This window comes from Helianthus annuus, chromosome 6 (assembly GCF_002127325.2).
Source record: "Helianthus annuus cultivar XRQ/B chromosome 6, HanXRQr2.0-SUNRISE, whole genome shotgun sequence".
NCBI lineage: Eukaryota > Viridiplantae > Streptophyta > Magnoliopsida > Asterales > Asteraceae > Helianthus > Helianthus annuus.
In genome coordinates this window covers 24389958-24407365 of record NC_035438.2, presented here as the reverse complement: position 1 = coordinate 24407365, position 17408 = coordinate 24389958, and the positions used below count along the sequence as shown (strand labels likewise).

The following is a 17408-nucleotide window of genomic DNA, read 5'->3' as shown; positions in this document are numbered from 1 at the left end:
TATAAGTTTGAATATATATATATATATGTGTCAAAATTAAAAATTATTCTTCAAAAATTCAGTAACATCCATACTCTATATATACATTTAGAAAAATGTTAATAATTGCAAATAATACTAAATAGAAAAATGTTAATTGAATACAAAAAAATATAGGATATCATCAAATGTATATCGATTACTTAAATGAGTATACACATGCATGGGCGGTGATAAGGGTGTGCGGGGAGGACCACCGAACAGGGTCTGTGATTTCGAGGGGCACGTGTTTAAAAAAAAAAAAAAAAAACCGATATCTATGTTAAAAAAACCCAAAACCCCAATAAGTCTATAAGTTGTTTCAAAAAACATAACCAAACATGCTCTTACTGAGTCCAATACCCATTTTATTTTAAAATTAAATAATAATATTAAAACATTACGAAAGAACATATTTTTTCGAGTTCAAACAGGGTACATGAATTCTTACAGACGACTCTGTACACATGTATGAGATTTTTTTACTATTATTATTAGTTTCATTATTTATCAAATATATATAAATGTCTCCGTCTTTGATTTGCATTTACAAGAAATATTTTATTATATAGTTTAAATTGTTCAACCCGTATAACACACAGGGAACTAACCTAGTATATAATATAACTAGATTAGAACCCCGTGTATTACAGGGGCTGGGGCTGAATAAATGTGAATTTATATACTAAATAATAAAATAATATATCTTTAGAAACTTTATTTATTACATGGATTGAATACATATAATTTTATATACTAAAAAATAAAAAGTTATATCTTTAAAAACCTCTTGTATTGTTGTACAGGTTGAATAAATATAATTTTATACATTAAATAATGAAAAAAAATACTAAATAATAAATTATTTATATATTTAAAAAACCTCGTGTATTGTACGGGTTGAATAAATCTAATTTTATATATCAAATAAAAAAAGTTATATTTTTAAAAACTCATGTATTACACAGGTTGTATAAATGTAATTTGTATAATAATTTATAAAAAAAGTTATATCTTTAAAAAACCCCGTGTATTACACGGATTGAATTTATATATCAAATAATAAAAAATTATATTTTTAAATACCTCATGTATTACACGGGTTGGATAAATATAATTTTGTATAGTAAATGATAAAAAAAATTGTATCTTCAAAAACCTCGTGTGTTACACGGGTTGAATAAATGTAATTTTATATAGTAAATAAAAAAAACTTATATCTTTAAAAAACCTCGTGTAATACACGAGTTGAGTTCTGATTAATTTCAGATTTTAATTTCCTGCATTTTCTCTCCTATTAAATAATAATAATTTTCTCTCCTTAAAATCACATCTTAAGTCATATTCTTATTTTTATAAAACATATTTAAAAAATATATAATATTTTATTTAAAATAAATATATTTAAAACATTTACTGATTATAAAAAGTTAAATATATTTAAAACATATTACTGATTATAAAGAGGCATAGACAATTTAAATATGTTATCTAAATTTGGATGTAAAAGTATAAACGTAAATATTAAAATAAAATCTCTCTACAATATAATAAAACTATAATGTAACCTATTCCTATATCTAAGGAAATATATTATAAAAATAATAATTTAATATTAAGAGTATATTTTCTAAATAAGTTTTTAATCTATACTATATCTCTACGTATATCTCATAATTATATATATTAAATAGTATATCTCTACGTATATCTCATAAATAATTATTTTACCTAAATTTGGATGTAAAAGTATAAACGTAAATATTAAAATAAAATCTCTCTAAAATAAAAAAAAATAATAAAACTATGATAAAACTATAATGTAACCTATTCCTATATCTATGGAAATATATTATAAAAATAATAATTTAATATTAATAGTATATTTTCTAAATAAGTTTTTAATCTATACTATATCTCTACGTATATCTCATAATTATATATATTAAATAGTATATCAATAGTATATCTCTACGTACATCTCATAAATAATTATTTAATTTTAAATAATAATTTAATTTTAATAGGCTAAAAAATAGATGGCTCCAATGAGTGACATGTGTCCCCAAAGTGGTTTCTTTTATTATATAGTATAGATATATACATCACGTTATTAGTTTTTATCACAAGTTTGTTCAGGTTGGTGATCAACAATGACCCGTGACTAAAAATAAGTTTTTTTTTTAATTATTACTTCTCCATTAACAAACAAAAATTCAGGTTTCGGTTGAACTGAAAACAATCCGACACCACAAATCAATGACCTTCAACCACGGACGTATTCATATACAATTTATGGGTAATCCATCAATGAAGGTTCACAAATCAAATATTTACTTTAAAGCTAAATAATTTCAATGGATATATCAGTTCGAACGATAATGCACTAAAAGCTTTCTTGGTTTATATTAAAAAACTGGTTATAGGTGTGTAACTATAGAATTTCAAAACACTTAAGTTTAAAAATAACTAGGATTGCGACCCGCCGTAATGTGGCGGGGATTTTTTTAATTATAACTAAGTCGATCTAGGACTCGCACGTTATGTTAAACCTGTCAAACGGGGAAAAAATAGACGATGTAAAAACGTTCACCCACACACGCACGTTGCATCATGTTAACTCGCAAAATTTAGAACGAAACGTAAAAACGTTAAACCAAAGACGCACGTTGCAATGTGTTAAGTCACAAAATTTAGAACCAAGCCTAAAGCGAAAAATTTGCGGAAAATGAAAACTATAAAGGACCAAAGTTGAAAGTAAAAAAAAAGTTATGAGGATAGATTGTAAAAGATAAAAAATTTTGGGTTAAAAGTAAAAAAACAAATAGTTTTGGGTTAAAAGTAATTTATGAAATACTTTTGGGTGAAAAGTAAAAAAATCATTTTTTTTTGGAAAACCCCCAAAGCCAACGTTACGACAACCATATGCATAACCATTTTATTTTTGAAAACCCCCCAAAGCACACCCCGCGTTGCGGCGGGGCGTAAAATGGTGTCAAATAGTACTAATGTCACACAACCGTCATCGACCACAAACACTGACTCGACCTAGGATATACGTGGTGCGACGAACTTGTCAAACAAGGAAAAATAGAGGTAAAAACGTTGAACCACACATGCACGTTGCGTCATATTAACTCGAAAAATTTAGAACTATACGTAAAACGAAAATTTGTGAAAGATGAAAAGTATAAGTGACAAAAGTTGTGAAGTTAAATTGCAAATAATGAAAAGTTTTGGGTTAAAGTTAAAAAACAAATTATGTAGGGTTAAAATTGCAAAAGGTAAAAACCTTTGGGTTAAAAGTAAAAATCAACTTTTTTTTTGAAAAATATCCAAAGCACAATGTACAACTCATGATGCACGTATAACTTGCTAATTTATATACGGAATAATAACATTTTCTAATATTTTTATTTTTAAGAGTAAACTGCCATTTTGGTCCCTGTGGTTTGGTCACTTTTGCCACTTTAGTCCAAATTTGAAACCTTTTATATATGGGTCCCTGTGGTTGCATTTTTGTTGCCATTTTGGTCCAAAAATCAAATCAGGTCAGATTTCTCAAAAAAAAAAACATGCTATTTTGTCCTTTTCTGAAAGGCATTTTAGTCATTTTGCCTACCCAACTACCACCCACCCCCACCCTACCCCCACCCCTCTCTCATTTTCTTCTTTCCCCCTCCTCTGCATTCTTCATTCATCTCCTTCCTCTGCAATCTTCATTCTTGAAGAAACCTAATCTACATCACCTCCGCCTCTCACCGCCGTCAACCGTCTCCACCCTTCATCCTCTTACCTTTCTCCTCCACCACCACAAATCTTCATCCTCTTACCTTTCTCCTCCACCTTCAGCCACCGCACATGCCGCCGTTACATCTCCTACGCCATCACCGTCCTCCTCCTCACCGCCGCCATCTACTTCCTCTGTTTAGGTTTTGTTTTTTTTGTTTCATCTAGGGTTTCAGTTTTTAGGGTTTTTTTATTTTGGTAGATAGTTTTATTAATTGATGCTGTTAGTGTTTGTGCTTACAATTTTTATGTTGTTTTGAAGTTAATTTATTACTAGAGACTGATTTTTATGTAAATTGATCTTGATCTTGATCTGGCAATTCCAATTCAGAGGTATCTTCAACATTGATGATAGTGATGGCGGAGCTGGAGGCAGCAATTCAGCCGCAACGCCGCACCGATGGCCGACAAGCTTTTCCGGTAAACCCCCACCTCCTCACACATATCTTTTCCCCTGTTTCATTTATTTTTCTGATGATTGAAGATGATGGTTGTCACACCCCAACTGATGGTGGAAACATCGGGATGAGACGAAATAGATTGCAAGAGACATCATAACACTACGTGACAATAATAATTAAATTCCATTTCATATTAAGTCAATATTGTCATACAAGAATCCAAAATAAAAATCAGCATTGTTTCAAAAATAACATAACATCCAATAATCAAAATTAATCTAGGTGTGTATCTAAGTCCACCTAAATTGTATTTCTTCATAACATCAACTCATCCTTGAACCAGTAACATGTATTAAAATATATCAACAAAAAAAAATGTTGGCGAGTATAAAAGTTTGTTTACAATATAATAGTATAAAAGTTTCAAGTCTCATATCCAACATGAATCACAATTTGCAAGTTTAACAGTATGCCGAAAAGGTGTACTCATATGTTCAAACCCAAGTTTCCAATGCGTTAAAATAGCCTATCCCAATAGTTTCGCGGGAGGTAAAATAGTTTAAACAAACTTGTATACTCGCCAACATTTTTTTTTTGTTGATATATTTTAATACATGTTACAGGTTGAAGGATGAGTTGATGCTATGAAGAAATACAATTTAGGTGGACTTAGATACACACCTAGATTAATTTTGATTATTGGATGTTATGTTATTTTTGAAACAATGTTGATTTTTATTTTGGATTCTTGTATGACAATATATATAGACTTGATATGAAATGGAATTTAATTATTATTGTCACGTAGTGTTATGATGTCTCTTGCAATCTATTTCGTCTCATCCCAATGTTTCTGCCATCGGTTGGGGTGTGACAATGGTGATTTTCGTTGTTGAAGACGATAATGATTATGTCAATGATGGTGATTTCTGTTGTTGAAGAAGACGAACAAGATGGTTGCAGGTTTAACGGAGGTGATGATCTACAGATAGAGAGAGAGAAGAGAGAGAGAGACAAGGTTTTTTTTAAAAGACCATTTTGCCCCTGAGCAAAATGACAAAATAGCAGGGGTTTTTTTTGAGAAATTTGACCTGGTTTGATTTTTGGGCCAAAATGGCAACAAAAATGAAACCACAGGGACCCAGATGTAAAAAGTTTCAAATTTGGACTAAAGTGGCAAAAGTGACCAAACCTCAGGGACCAAAATGACAGTTTACTCTATTTTTAAATATAGTTTTCATATACACTTTTACATTGTCAACCAGTTATATAATTTACACCGGGAGAGTATCAAATATGAAGTATAGTTTGGGTATAAAGGGTACGAAGGAATGTGCTTGTGACATGTGGCAAATTTAAAAACAAATGGGAAGGGTATTATGGTTAATCTCATATAATCTTCTGCCTTTCTCTTTGGGTTATTGGATTTTATCACCTCCCAACTATTGGCTATTGGCCGCTGCCACCCTCAATTATCACTTTGACGCCCGTCATCCCCAACTTAACACTTAGCATGTTCTATCATCACATCGTTAACTGATCACTAACTTTTCATCATTTTACTATACTTTTGGGGGTGTCATAGGGATCTTACGAAGGTTTCAGGGATCTTAGGACACCCCAAACGTATACTAACAAGATCAAAAGTTAGTAATCAAACGACGTGGTGACAGAACACAGTAAGTGTTAAGTTGGGGGTGGCGGACGTCAAAGTGATAGTTGGGGGTGACAGCGGCCAATAGCCAATAGTTAGGGATGATAAAATCCAATAACCCTTTCTCTTTTCCTACATCTTCAAAACCCATCATTTTAAAATCTCATTTTCTTTATTTTTTTCTCTCTATCATCACTAAATCATATTGTGATTTTCTACATCAATCAATGATTCAAACACTCAATCAACATATTCTTCAACTTTTTTTTTTTTGAAGAAACCCAGTTCAATTTTACACAATTTCTCTTTTTTTCGTTTTTTTAAGTGAATCAATCGATTTATTCGTTAATCTTTCAAGCTTTCAATTTTCATCAATCGTTAAAGAAATCCTAAGAAATCAGTTCAATTCTATGTAATAAATCTGAAAAATTTCGTCAATTATTGCGTTTTGCGATCTAGGTTTTTGAATTGCGTTTTACGATCTGGGTTTTCGAATCGTGTTTTACGACCTTGGTTTTAAAATTATGTTTTATGATCTGGAGTTTTCCATTGTGAATTGCGTTTTATGGTCTAGTTTTATCATTATGAATTGCGTTTTACGTTCTAGGTTTTACCATTTTGAATTGCGTTTTACGATCTAGGTTTCGAATTGCGTTTTACGATCTAGCTTTTACCATTGGTAATTGTGTTTTCGGACCTGAGTTTTCGAATTGTGTTTTATAATATGGGTTTTACCATTTTGAATTGCATTTTACAGCTGGGTTCTACAAATGCGTTTTACGATCTGAGTTTTCGAAAAAATATTCTAAAGTATAACATCTATATACTCGTTTTAAAGATAAAACGCTCGTTTTTATAGTGCAATTTTGATACCAAAAATAATATCGTATGAAAGAGTGATTAACGTTTTAAAAACGAGGAAAATCAGAGGAAATAGAAAATATTCTCTTGGATGGACTATCATGCTCTTACACAAACCCATACTCCTCTTATCTTTTTTCTATTCCACTCATTTAATCTTGGCCCATTTATTTTAAATTTAATGCATAAGATTGTTTTTATCATTCTTACCTAAAAAATCTTTCCATTTATTTTAAATTTACACTTACCCAAATATATTTAAAAAATAACCTATAATTTTACAAAAACGATATACTTTTTTTCTATCACTACATAAATAATTACATTAAATATTCCGCACAATTGTATAACTCATGGATAATAAACTAGTGAGATAAAAAAAAAAATAATGGCAAACTAATCTACTCTTAACTAGTAATTGTTACTATACACGTAGTTTATAAGATTTGAACCCTACACCTGTTAGATAGTAGGAAAACACCTTTGTTGGTATAAAGCCTTGATTGAATACACACAAAAGATAAAGATTGCAGGAACTCTCGATATTTTATTGATGTGAAAATGTGATAATACGAGCAATACATGAAGAACTATAAATACTAGAAAAACAATGAGAAAATCTCAACAACTACTGACTACATCAGACTGCCAACGGCTTTATTGCAAATAACGAAATATGCATAATAATAGGAACATGCAGAGACTGAAGCAAAACCAAGAGAGAGAGAGTTCCATGCACATGATTTGAATCATTCTTTAACATCCTCCCGTGATTCAAATTTTTCGACATTCAGCAGTGACCTGAAGTTCTCAAATTTCTCTCTAGTGAGAGCCTTAGTAAACACATCTGCTAACTGACTGAGAGTACTACAATACTTCAAGCTGACTTGTTTCTGCATAATCATTTCCCTGATAAAATGATACTTCAATTCAATGTGTTTAGACCTGTTATGCATTACTGGATTTTTTGAAAGGTTAATGGCCGACTTATTGTCACAATAAATCACTGTTGGGTCAGTTTGCTGCAAACCAAGATCTTCCAAAATTCGTCTTAATCATATGGCTTCACATGTAGCTCCAGTGGGTGGCTGAGATGTACTCAGCCTCAGTACTTGAAAGTGCCACGGTGTGCTGTTTCTTTGAACACCATGCAACCGCACCATTACCAAGCGTGAAAACATAAGTTAAGAGACTTTTCCTATCATCTGGACAACTGGCCCAATCACTGTCACAATATCCAACCAGAGCTATTTCTTGCGCTTTCTTGTACCAAATACCAAAATTCTTCGTTCCTGCAACGTATTTGATAATTCTTTTTGCAACACCAAGATGAAGCTTTGATGGCTGATGCATTTACCTTGACACTAAGTTTACTACATAAGCTAGATCAGGACGGGTATGTGTAAGATAAATTAGGCCACCCACTAGACGTCTGTACATCTCACCATCAACTTTGTCTGCACCATCTTTCAGTTGAAGTTTTTCATTGTAGTTGACTGGAGTATCTTCAGTGTTGCAATTGCTCATTCCAAATCGAGACAATAGATTGGCAGCATATTTTCCTTGATAAACAAAGATCCCCTCTATGGTTTGTTTAACTTCCAGACCAAGGAAGTATTTTAAGCTACCCATGTCAGTCATTTCAAAGGTGGACTTCATGCCTTGCTTGAATTCTGTGACCATTTCATTACAAGAAGACGTGCAAATGATATCATCAACATAAAGGCAAACATAAAGTATACCTTTTTCATTTACTTTTACGTACAAGGTAGGTTCACTGTAGCTTCTTTTGAACCCATGACTGAGGAAGTAAGTATCAATCTTTTCATACCAGGCACGAGGTGCCTGTTTCAACCCATACAGAGCCTTCTTCAGTTTATACACCATATGTTCTTTACCCTCTACCTCAAAACCTTCTGGCTGCTCAACGTATATATCTTCCATCAGTTCTCCATTAAGAAAAGCTGACTTAACATCAAGTTGATGCACATGCCAGCCTCGTTGAGCAGCTATAGCCAGGATAATTCGTATGGTCTCGAACCGTGCTACTGGTGCAAACGTCTCCTGGTAATCAATACCATGTTGTTGAGAGTAGCCCTTGGCTACTAGTCGGGCTTTGTGTCTTTGGATTTCACCTCGTTGACCAAACTTAGTCTTGAATAACCATTTGACACCCACAATATTTTTGTCAGGAGGAGGAAGAACTAGTTGCCAAGTATCATTCTTTTCAATAGAAGCAATCTCCTCCTTCATGGCTTGAAGCCATTTATAATTGTTGCAAGCTTCTTTATAAGTAGATGGATCAGCAGTGTGAAGAGCAAATTGACAAGTAGTAGAAAGATCATCATCAGACAATTCTGCACCAGTGTAGTAGTCTTTAAGCCATACTGGGGGTTTTGATACACGCCTGGAGGGACCAGCTTCGGTGTGATGTGGGCCATTGGTAGGATTAGGTTCGAGGCTATGCGTGTTTTGAGTTAGTGGTGGAGTGTCTTGAGGGGAAGGAGGTGTACTTTGGGTAGGTTGTGGATCAGATGAGGGAGTAGGTGTATTGGTTGTGGTGAAAGTATCATTGGTTGGGAAAGGGTCTCCAAAAGAGTTGTCACTATCACCTGTGTCCTGCACATTACTTGTACCTTCAATTGACCATTCCCACTTTTGATTCTCGAGAAACTGAACATCACTTGTGCTTTTGAGTAGAAACTTTTTTGTCTTTGGATTATAAAGTTTGTATGCATAACCAGGTGAAGTGTATCCAATGAAGATTTGCTTTTCTGACCTCTGGTCCAATTTTTGTTTGTGATGTGTAGGAGTTATGCCATAAGCTATGCAACCAAAGGCTCTCATGTGTCCCACAGTGGGTTTTTTACCACTCCATGCATGCAAAGGTGTTTGCTTTACCAATGCTTTAGTGGGTGATCGATTCATGGTATAGACAGCAGTAGATACGGCTTCGGCCCAAAAACACTTAGGTACCTGTTTTTCAAACAACATGCTTCGAGCAAGCCCCATAATTGTACGATTTTTACGTTCAACTACCCCATTATGCTGAGGCGTATATGGGGCAGTTAATTCACGCTTGATACCAGCTTCACTGCAAAAAGAGTTGAACTCGTGTGAACAGAACTCCCCACCATGATCAGACCTAAGAACCTTTATACATCTCCTACTTTCTTTTTCCACCATAGCTTTAAAAATCTTGAACTTGGCAAAAGCCTCTGACTTGTTTGTGAGAAAGTAAACCCAAGACATACGAGTGAAGTCATCAACAAATAATAAATAATACCAACTGTTACCTAGACTTGAGACTTGCATGGGTCCACATACATCAGTATGGACAAGTTCCAGCCTTCGTTTAGCTCGCCATGATGTTGACTTAAAGGACCCTCTAGCTTGCTTTCCCATAATACATGCTTCACATTTCAGCGAGGTGGATATTTTGGGCAGACCCACAACCATTCCAAAATCATGCAATTGTTTAAGAGCTTCAAGGTGTATATGACCATCCTAAGGTGCCATTTGTGAGTTTCCAATTCTTGCTTAGTTGGTGTGGAATTTGAAACAGTTACTAAGCAGGTAGTGTTGAGAATAAACATATTGTTTCTGGCCACTTGAACCTCTAAGAGAACTTTTCCTGTCTCTTTGCTTTTTACCATACATTTATCATCATCAAAGAGTATAGCATACCCTTTTCTCATTAATTGACCAACACTTAGCAGATTATACTCTAATTGTGGAGCATAATAGACATCATCCAATAGTTTGAATGATGTAGAGCTAGTGTAAACTTTAATGGTTCCTTTTCCTTTGACTGCCACCTTCTTTTTATCACCAAGTATTACATCCAAAGTGAATGTATCATCAAAACTTACAAAACTATTTCGAGATCCAATCATATGATTGGAACATCCAGAATCTATAAACCAGAGATGATTAAGTTTACCAGAGTGTGAGCCAGTCACCATTAGAGCCATCGGTTTGGTTGATTCGGGAACGAATGCCATGAGTAAGTGTTGTGCTTCAGATTCGGCAGCAGCAGGTTCACTAGTTTCTTCATCCTCTGCAACATTAACTTGTGGTTCTTCATTATACCAGCAATCTTTTTGAAGATGCCTGAATTTTTTGCATATGTAGCATTGTGGCACTTTGCTACGGTCCATCCCAGATCCAGGTCTACCACGTCCTCTTCCTCTGAACGATGTACGCCCTCGGCCACGTCGACGAGTGGATTTGTTGTTGTCTTGAAACACTTGGAGGGCCTTCTCATCAGTGAGTTCAGCCGGCTTGACTGGACTCACAATAGTCCTCCCGTTCAGCCTTTCTTCTTGGGATTGAAGCATCCCCATAAGCTTCACTGGCTTGATAGTGGATAGATCCAGAGCGACTTCAATGGATGGGATCACATAATCAAATTTTGGTGATAGGCTTCGAAGGATCTTCTCAACAACCTTTTGATCGGACACTTTTTCTCCAAATGCTCTTTGTAGACTTATATTGGCAGTAACACGAGAGAAGTATTCCCCCACGACTTCATCATCCTTCATATTGAAATTTTCGAACTCTCGCCGGAGACTTTGAAGCTTAACTGCCTGGACTTGAGAATCACCCTGGAATTCCATACGAAGAGTTTCCCAGGTGTCCTTAGCAGATTTAGCAGCTACAATACGGGAGAATAGTTGGTCATCAACACCACGCTGAATAATAGCCATTGCTTGAGCATCTTTCTTCTTAGCCTCGCGATGTTGATCATCTCCGTTACTTGTAGCAGTAATACCAAGATAAACAACATCCCACAATTCACATGATCGTAGGATAGTTTTCATTCTTAAGCTCCAATGTTCGTACCCCTCACCTTTGAATAGGGGAACGAATGGAGCACTCTTAGTTGTTTATGGTTGTTCGTAATGTGAAGCAATGGAAAACCACTAGGCCAAACTGCCGAAATTCTTGGTGGTAAGCACTCTTAGTTGTTTATGGTTGTTCGTACATTTTTTTTTTTGTATTTCAATTAACATACTCATTAACTTTGGTCCGGTTTACTCTTTTTCAGTTAGTAGGTCTACGTTGAAGCGCTTTTGTCGGGAGCATGGGATATCCAGTTGGCCCGTGCCAAAGCATAGCAAAAGAAGCGATTTAGTTCCTGACCCGAATCTGTCACAAGAATTATGGTTAGAGAAACAATTGCAACAGTCTTCAACGCGGAGTGTGAACCATATTTCAGAAACGGGGTTGTTGACGGTGAAGGCGAGTTTTAAAGGTGATATGATAAAGTTCCCATTTTGTGTTTCATCCGGGTTGGTGGAACTGGAAAAGGAAGTGGCAGAAAGGGTGGATGCAAAGGGTCAAAGGCTTAGTATAAAATACGAGGACGAAGAGAAAGATCTGGTGCTCATTACCTGCGACACTGACTTGGAGTTTTTGGCTAGTAAGACCGCGATCAAATTATTCGTCCACCTGGCTGATGATAATCGATTAGCATTTAAAAGATCACAAAGTGAGTAAAGTAGATCGGTCCAGTGCACGGCTCCACAACTGGATTGGGTAAATCATAGCTTGCGCTGGGCTGGATTCAAGAGTGTATGACAAAAGCCGGTGGAAGCAAGATTCAAACCTGAGACCTTTGCTAGAGGGAATCAGATGCATACCACTCCACCATCCTTATTGTTGTTTTTATAGTATGAAGTGAAAGAAGAGTGTTTTTAATATGAAGTCAAAGAAGAAAGTAGGTCCTCAATGTTTTATTTGTAACATGGAAGTCATATAAGAAAGTAAATACGAATCTCAAAAGGTGATTTTATTAACAAAGAGAAGATAAATGATATTTATTGTTTGTCCAACATGATTATTAATCGGTCTTCGGATTTTGTTCGTCATATCCCATTAGATGAATAGATGATCTTATGAATCATTAACTTCTCTTTTAAGGAGTTTCTTTCTTATTTGCTTGAAACCAAATGTGATACTCTTACATGTCTTGCCTTATTGTAATGGTATTCCATTAGCTCATCATTTCTCAAGTGGATCAAGCATTTCTTGATAGCGTCTTTAAATTGCATGGCTCTTCAATGACCAAAGTCTCAGACAGAGATGCTATTTTTTAAAGCAATTTCTGGAAAGAATTCATACAACTTCAGGGGGTGCAGCTAGCTTGTTTTACTTCGTACCATCCTCAAAGTGATGGACAAACTGAAGTTCTGAAACGCTGCCTTGAAACTTACTTAAGGTGTAAATGTATGCAGACCCCTACTAAGTGGTTAAAATGGTTGAACTTGGCTGAATGGTGGTATAAGACTAGTGGGTATGGGGGCCGGCTGAGGCCCGGCGCCGGTCCCCCACACCACCCCCCATAGGGTCGGCTCGGCAAGTTCGACTCCCACCAGCCGGTGTAGCCGTGCCTCTCTCCTCTCTCTTAACACACACACATCTATACATACATACATATATATAAAGGGGTTCATCCCCCACCCCCTAGGTCCATCCCCTCCAAGCCGAGCCTACGTGGCGCTGACGTGGCGGCCCATCCCCTTGGGGATGAGGCTCTCCATACCCACTAGTCTAATACTACCTATCATTCTGCCATCAAGGTCAGTCCTTTTGAAGCATTATATGGTTTTCCTCCGCTTTTTCATTTCCCTACATTTTATATGATACTGCTGCCGAGGTTGTGGAAGTCTTACATAGGGACAAAGAGACCATGATAGTTCATCTAAAGCAAACTTTGGCGCAAGCTCGAAATCGAATGAAACAATATGCTGACAACCATAGAAGTGAAAATCTTTACAGTTGGTGATTGCGTTTATCTAAAGGTCTAAGACTGCAGCCTTATGTGCAGTCTTCAATTGGGGGTCCCAAGTATTCAAAGCTTTGTCCAAAGTATTTTAGACCCTATTTGATCTTTAGAAAAGATTGGAAAAGTTGCCTATAAAGTGGACCTATGATCGATGCATTTTAGGTGTACACTATTGTATAAGAACTATTCGGTGACACAAAGAGTGATGGGAGAGTCGTGGGAGTGACGTAGGGATCGCCGAGGGGGTATCAAAATGGCATAGATTATTGAGATGCAAAACCTTATTAATGGTGTTTTGTTTTCGAATGGTAATGATTGGTGGGCTTGGTCTCTGCTGGGGATAGCGGGGTTAGGCTGGAGGGTGTGGGGGCTTCATCGCCGCCACGTCATCATGTATAGCGTCCATATGGGCTCCATCACCACACCCTCCAAGTGAAGAGGAGGGCGCCATTGATGGGGCTCCATCATGGTAAAGCCCTTTAACGCCAAAGTTTAAGCATTCAGGTGGGGCCCACTAGTTTTAAACCAATCAAATGTTTTTTTTATTTATTATTTTGTTTAATAGGGGCTCCATAGGTAAGGTGGATCTTAGGTGGACTTGATAAAGCCCCATAGGGCTCCAACCACACCTCATAGCCTTAGGGAGTGTATCGATGAATTTATGCTTCCTAGTGCTTCGAGGAAAACTAATTGGTTTTCTTATCTGTCTCGGAAAATAAATATTTGTGGGTGGGAAAACGTCTGCCAACTCGGATGAATCTAGCTACTAAAGGGATTGATATTCCGTCTACTATATGCCGATTAATGGATTGGAATCCGCCTTTCATGTTTTTGGTGAGTGTGCCTCGGTTAAGAAGATTTGGAATTTGGTTGAATGGTGGTTAGAAGTGAAGTTGTCGGTCTTGCGCTTCTCTTCTGATCTCTTGGAGTGGATTAAGTGTGCCAAAGAAAAAAATAGTGGTCACGGTAAAATGATACAATTCTTGAAGAAATGCTCTAAGTTTGCGGTGTTGTTTGATGAGGTCACTCCAGAGCTTTAGATATTTAGATATGGCTTTTACTGTGAACCACTCAAGCTTTATCACCTATGGAACTCTGAAATTATTTCTTTTTATCTGAACCGGTCCAGTATGCTGTAAACTGAACCCTTTACTTATTATCAACTAATGGGATTTTGGACTCACTTGAGTAAATGAGTCTGTACTCTGTGTAGTGAACAACTATGGAGACATGGGGCACGCCTCTTCCAACATGTTTATAGTTAAAAAAAGTACCTTTGGTTAACAAATTTTAAATTCTTTTATACATATATGCTATGCAGTAATATTAATAACAGAATAACATTATATCAGTTGTAGTTCGATGAACTTTATATTTTGGTAATCTTTAATAGAAAATATTTTTATAATCTTTAATAAAAACGTAGAGATAAATGCAATATTAATAACAGAATAACATTATATCAGTTACAGTTCGGTGAACTTTATATTTTTAATAAAAATGTAGAGATAAGCATTTATAAAAATATGAACTTTTTTCCCCTTAAATTTTATAAAATCTAAATCTTATTCTTGTTTTTTGCACGTTTTATAAAATTTCGAATATATGGTTGCGATATGTTTGTTTTTAGAGTAAAAAGTCATTTTAGTCTCTGAGGTTTGGATCATTTTGTCACTTTAGTCTAAAAGTTTCATTTATCGCATGTGGGTTCAAAAAGTTTTTGACATTGTCGTTTTAGTCCAACTAACTTAACCCCGTCTTTTGTTTTTGTTAAATGAGGGACAAAGGTGTCTTTTGAGTTTATTAAGACAGAAAAATTTAAATATTAAAATAAAACTAAAAATAATGAAATCTATACATATAATAAAGTAAACCAATGTGTGACACGTGTCATTCATTGGATGCACCTATTTTTGGGTTTTCCCGCCTTTCTTTCATATTTATTTTCTAATAATTTATCTTCTAATTTGTAGATAATATTAAATAGAAAAATGTTTATCTGATAATTATAACCCTTTTATTGAAATTTGAAAAGGGTTTCACGCTTTTTTGGATTTTATTAAAATTCATGACTACATTATATAATTATAAGTTTGAATATATATATATATATATATATATGTCAAAATTAAAAATTATTCTTCAAAAATTCAGTAACATCCATACTCTATATATACATTTAGAAAAATGTTAATAATTGCAAATAATACTAAATAGAAAAATGTTAATTGAATACAAAAAAAATATAGGATATCATCAAATGTATATCGATTACTTAAATGAGTATACACATGCATGGGCGGTGATAAGGGTGTGCGGGGAGGACCACCGAACAGGGTCTGTGATTTCGAGGGGCACGTGTTTTTTATAAAAAAAAAAAAAAAAAAAACCTGATATCTATGTTAAAAAAACCCAAAACCCCAATAAGTCTATAAGTTGTTTCAAAAAACATAACCAAACATGCTCTTACTGAGCCCAATACCCATTTTATTTTAAAATTAAATAATAATATTAAAACATTACGAAAGAACATATTTTTTCGAGCTCAAACAGGGTACATGAATTCTTACAGACAACTTTGTACACATGTATGAGATTTTTTTACTATTATTATTAGTTTCATTATTTATCAAATATATATAAATGTCTCCGTCTTTGATTTGCATTTACAAGAAATATTTTATTATATAGTTTAAATTGTTTAACCCGTGTAACATACGGGGAACTAACCTAGTATATAATATAATATATACATCACGTTATTAGTTTTTATCACAAGTTTGTTCAGGTTGGTGATCAACAATGACCCGTGACTAAAAATAAGTTTTTTTTTTTTAATTATTACTTCTCCATTAACAAGCAAAAATTCAGGATTCGGTTGAACTGAAAACAATCCGACACCACAAATCAATGACCTTCAACCACGGACGTATTCATATACAATTTATGGGTAATCCGTCAATGAAGGTTCACAAATCAAATATTTACTTTAAAGCTAAATAATTTCAATGGATATATCAGTTCGAACGATAATGCACTAAAAGCTTTCTTGGTTTATATTAAAAAACTGGTTATAGGTGTGTAACTATAGAATTTCAAAACACTTAAGTTTAAAAATAACTAGGATTGCGACCCGCCGTAATGTGGCGGGGTTTTTTTATTATAACTAAGTCGATCTAGGACCCGCACGTTATGTTAAACCTGTCAAACGGGGAAAAAATAGACGATGTAAAAACGTTCACCCACACACGCACGTTGCATCATGTTAACTCGCAAAATTTAGAACGAAACGTAAAAACGTTAAACCAAAGACGCACGTTGCAATGTGTTAAGTCACAAAATTTAGAACCAAGCCTAAAGCGAAAAATTTACGGAAAATGAAAACTATAAAGGACCAAAGTTGAAAGTAAAAAAAAGTTATGAGGATAGATTGTAAAAGATAAAAAGTTTTGGGTTAAAAGTAAAAAAACAAATAGTTTTGGGTTAAAAGTAATTTATGAAATACTTTTGGGTGAAAAGTAAAAAAATCATTTTTTTTGGAAAACCCCCAAAGCCAACGTTACGACAACCATATGCATAACCATTTTATTTTTGAAAAACCCCCAAAGCACACCCCGCGTTGCGGCGGGGCGTAAAATGATGTCAAATAGTACTAATGTCACACAACCGTCATCGACCACAAACACTGACTCGACCTAGGATATACGTGGTGCGACGAACTTGTCAAACATGGAAAAATAGAGGTAAAAACGTTGAACCACACATGCACGTTGCGTCATATTAACTCGAAAAATTTAGAACTATACGTAAAACGAAAATTTGCGAAAGATGAAAAGTATAAGTGACAAAAGTTGTGAAGTTAAATTGCAAATAATGAAAAGTTTTGGGTTAAAGT

At 34.6% G+C, this 17408-nt stretch overlaps 1 protein-coding gene and 1 long non-coding RNA gene across 2 annotated transcripts; one reads left to right on the top strand and one right to left on the bottom strand.

The window, feature by feature from the left end:
• Positions 1 to 3715: 3715 nt before the first annotated feature.
• Positions 3716 to 5454, top strand: LOC110863857. The gene is made up of 3 exons (XR_002549421.2): positions 3716 to 3950; positions 4139 to 4227; positions 5153 to 5454. It is a non-coding gene; the product is annotated as an uncharacterized LOC110863857 (long non-coding RNA).
• A 4809-nt stretch (positions 5455 to 10263) lies between these two features.
• On the bottom strand, positions 10264 to 11546 carry LOC118479518. Its single transcript, XM_035974071.1, has 2 exons — positions 10434 to 11546; positions 10264 to 10368 (listed from the first exon to the last, which is right to left on the bottom strand). Exons 1-2 carry the CDS (start codon positions 11544 to 11546, stop codon positions 10264 to 10266), a joined length of 1218 nt encoding a protein of 405 aa, XP_035829964.1.
• Positions 11547 to 17408: the final 5862 nt, after the last annotated feature.

Bases quoted from the DNA above. Each gene is read 5' to 3' on its own strand.
- LOC118479518 (XM_035974071.1), bottom strand. From the start codon at position 11,546: ATGAAAACTATCCTACGATCATGTGAATTGTGGGATGTTGTTTATCTT. The intron at 10,369-10,433 runs GTTGGTCAATTA...TATGGTAAAAAG, and splicing joins TAGAGTATAATCTGCTAAGT to CAAAGAGACAGGAAAAGTTC.